At 58.7% G+C, this 2,934-nt stretch overlaps 1 protein-coding gene across 1 annotated transcript in view; it reads right to left on the bottom strand.

The window, feature by feature from the left end:
* The window catches only part of VOLCADRAFT_107845 (uncharacterized protein), a gene marked incomplete at its 5' end in the record, with an annotated part of 27,023 nt that overhangs the window by 16,015 nt on the left and 8,074 nt on the right, over positions 1 to 2,934 (bottom strand). The window contains 6 exons of the mRNA XM_002957826.1: positions 19 to 85; positions 385 to 635; positions 1,159 to 1,294; positions 1,802 to 1,884; positions 2,188 to 2,277; positions 2,675 to 2,866. Coding sequence (XP_002957872.1) covers positions 19 to 85; positions 385 to 635; positions 1,159 to 1,294; positions 1,802 to 1,884; positions 2,188 to 2,277; positions 2,675 to 2,866 — 819 coding nt within the window. The remainder of the gene's footprint in view (positions 1 to 18; positions 86 to 384; positions 636 to 1,158; positions 1,295 to 1,801; positions 1,885 to 2,187; positions 2,278 to 2,674; positions 2,867 to 2,934) is intronic.

The following is a 2,934-nucleotide window of genomic DNA, read 5'->3' as shown; positions in this document are numbered from 1 at the left end:
GGTCCGCACGACTCATACCCGCGTGGTGGATGGCGAAGCCGAAGGGCAGCAAATCACGCAAGTCCGAGTCTTTGCAGTTCTCAGCCTGCGCGTGTGTGTGTACAGGGGTACATGTTATCGGAGTGTTACAGAATAGATGGCTTCTGGGCAGTGCATACAATTAAATATGTGTGATTGTTTGTATGTATGCATGTACATACATACGTATGATGTGTAGGTATGTGTGTGTGGGGGGGGCGTTGTTTGGGATTGGGGTTGGGTGTTTTGAGGTTATATATACGTTATATATACGTTGTGTGCGTGAGTGCAAGTATGTATGTATATGTTGGGGTGTGTTAAGGGGAGGGGGGCTTGCGGGAGGAGGGGAGAAGATTGAGACTCAACCTCCCGCAACCTTTCTCAAGGACAGCCTCCCGCCCATATTCCCCGCCCATATTCCCCGTCGGCCCCCCCCCCCCCGGGCCCCCACTCGCCTCCGTCTGCAAGATTTCCCTGCTCGCCGAGTCGTTGCGCATGAAGCGAGTGAGCACATCCGCCGCCAGCGCCGTCTCCTTCACGAAGCGGGCGGTCTTGGCCGTCTCCTTGCGACTGTGCACGAAGACCAGCACCTGATGCCGACCAGCGCACTCGAGAACCTGAGCAGGAGCAGGAGCATCGGAAGGAGGTGAGGGGTGAGGTGAGGGGAGGTGAGGGGAGAAGGGCAGGGGAGGTGAGAGGAGAAGGGCAGGGGAGGGGAGGGGTGAGGGGAGGGGAGGTGAGGGGAGAAGGGCAGGGGAGGTGAGGGGAGAAGGGGAGGTGAGGTGAGGGGTGAGGGGAGGGGAGGTGAGGGGAGAAGGGCAGGGGAGGTGAGGGGAGAAGGGCAGGGGAGGTGAGGGGAGAAGGGCAGGGGAGGGAAAGACGAACCACGTGAACGAGTGAAGCTGCTGTCCGGGCAAGAGTGTACCAGAAGTAAAACAGGGGAGAGGGGAACAGGACAAAGGAAAATTGCAAATGCAATGTGCACTGAAGAGCTTTTTTCGGAACGACCGACTGCCGACCATGTCCAGCTTTCAAAACACGTCCAAAACACGTCCACCACCACACACACCCGTTCGCACACGCACGGGCCCCCAACACACACATACACACACACGCGCCCACACGCCCACACACGCCCACCTTGTTGTAGCATATCTCATTCATGAGCTGAAAGCGCTGCAGCGGCTTCTTCACCGACACGCCAATGTACTGCTGGGCGAGCGGGCAGGGCCGGTAGGAGTTGTCGAAGTAGAACAAACCCTTGTCGGGCTTCACACTGCCGAAGGGGGGGAGGAGGGGGAAATACGAACCACACACGGATGAAGGGAGGAGGGGGGGAAAAGGAAAATGGCAGCATGGGGGAGAGGCGGAATGATGTCTGTGTCTGTGTGGGTGTGTCTGTGTGGGTGTGTTGGGGGGGGAAGGGGGTGTTGTATTGGGAGTTGGCGCATTCTTCTCTCTTTCCCCCCCACTTCCCGAGCGTCGCCGGTGCTGTATGTACTTCTTGGACTCCGCCGTCGCCGGACGCTGGTGACAGGGAAGAAGTTAAGACGCATAAGAGCACGAAGGGACCAGAGCGACGGGACGGGATGGTACGGGGGCACGTGATCATCCATGTTTGGTCAATGCAAACATTGACATCATCCATCCACTCCCCTATTTCCCCTCTTTTCCCCCCCCCCCCCTCCCTCTCACCCCTCCCCCTTCCTCTTCCCCCTCCTGCTTTTGCAATCCAAATCCAAATCCAAATCCAAATCCACCCCAAGCCCTTGTTGGCGCTCACCGCAGGAACACCGCCACGTCCTCGTAGTTGGGTAGTGTGGCGGACAGACCCACAATGCGAATCATCTCCTGCGTGGACTCCACCTGATGGAGGGGAGGGGAGGGGTAGGCACGGGGGGAGCGGGGGAGGAGGTATTGGGCTTGAGGGGGAAGACGAACCACGAACGAGTGAAGCTGCGGCCAGGGCAAGAGGGGGCCCCCATGTGGGGGCATGGTGGTAGTGGTAGTGGTGGTGGTGGCGGAGGGTATCGTTGAAGCTGGCAAAACATAGATCGGAGGAAGGGAGGGAGGAGGGAAGGGGGGTTAGCGGTGGGGTGGTTAGTGGCCACCACACATACGCGTTCGTGGTTCGTCTCACATCCCCACCCCACACACACATACACACACCTGTCGAATGGTCCTGCTGATGATGGACTCCAGTACGGGTCCGCGGTCATCATGAAGCAAGTGAATCTCGTCCACAATCAGCAGCCGTACCTGACAACAGGGGAAGGAGGGAGGAGGGAGGGAGGGGGTGGGCTAAGGACGAACCACTGACGGGAAGGGTATGTGTAGAATCAACACACGACCAGGCGCGTTCAACCGGGTACCTCTACAGCGACATCAGTACACCGCCAGTACATTCCGCCGTACATCCGTGGGCCTATTCCATTAGGAGTTGCCAAGCCATCCCGACCGCAACATACAAACCGGAACCTAGGCACACTCTCCACACCAACCCCCTCATTAGCCTCCCTCTACAGACACACAAACACACACACACACATGCACACACATACACACCGCCTCCCCGTTCCCTCGCTCTTCCCGCACGCGTTCTCCCCCCCCCCGGAGTACACATATACGCCGTACAATCCCCCCCGTACACACGCACCATGTTGGCGTACGTGCGGTCATCTGACTTGCGAGTGATGATGTCCCACTTTTCCGGGGTGGTCACGATAATCTGCGTGTCCTCGATCTCCGCCTTGGACAGGTTGATGTCGCCGGTCAGCTCGCGAACCTTGATGCCGTACTTCTCAGTGAGGCGCTTGGAGAAGTTGCCAACCATCTCAGCCACAAGCGCCTGCAGCGAGGGGGGGGTGATGGAGGGAGGGGATGAAGGGGGGAGGGGAGAGGGGGGAAAGACGAACC

Source organism: Volvox carteri (assembly GCF_000143455.1).
Source record: "Volvox carteri f. nagariensis unplaced genomic scaffold VOLCAscaffold_81, whole genome shotgun sequence".
In the NCBI taxonomy this organism is placed as follows: Eukaryota; Viridiplantae; Chlorophyta; class Chlorophyceae; order Chlamydomonadales; family Volvocaceae; genus Volvox; species Volvox carteri.
Note: the sequence above shows the minus strand (reverse complement) of the source record. Positions and strands in the feature narration are given on the sequence as shown.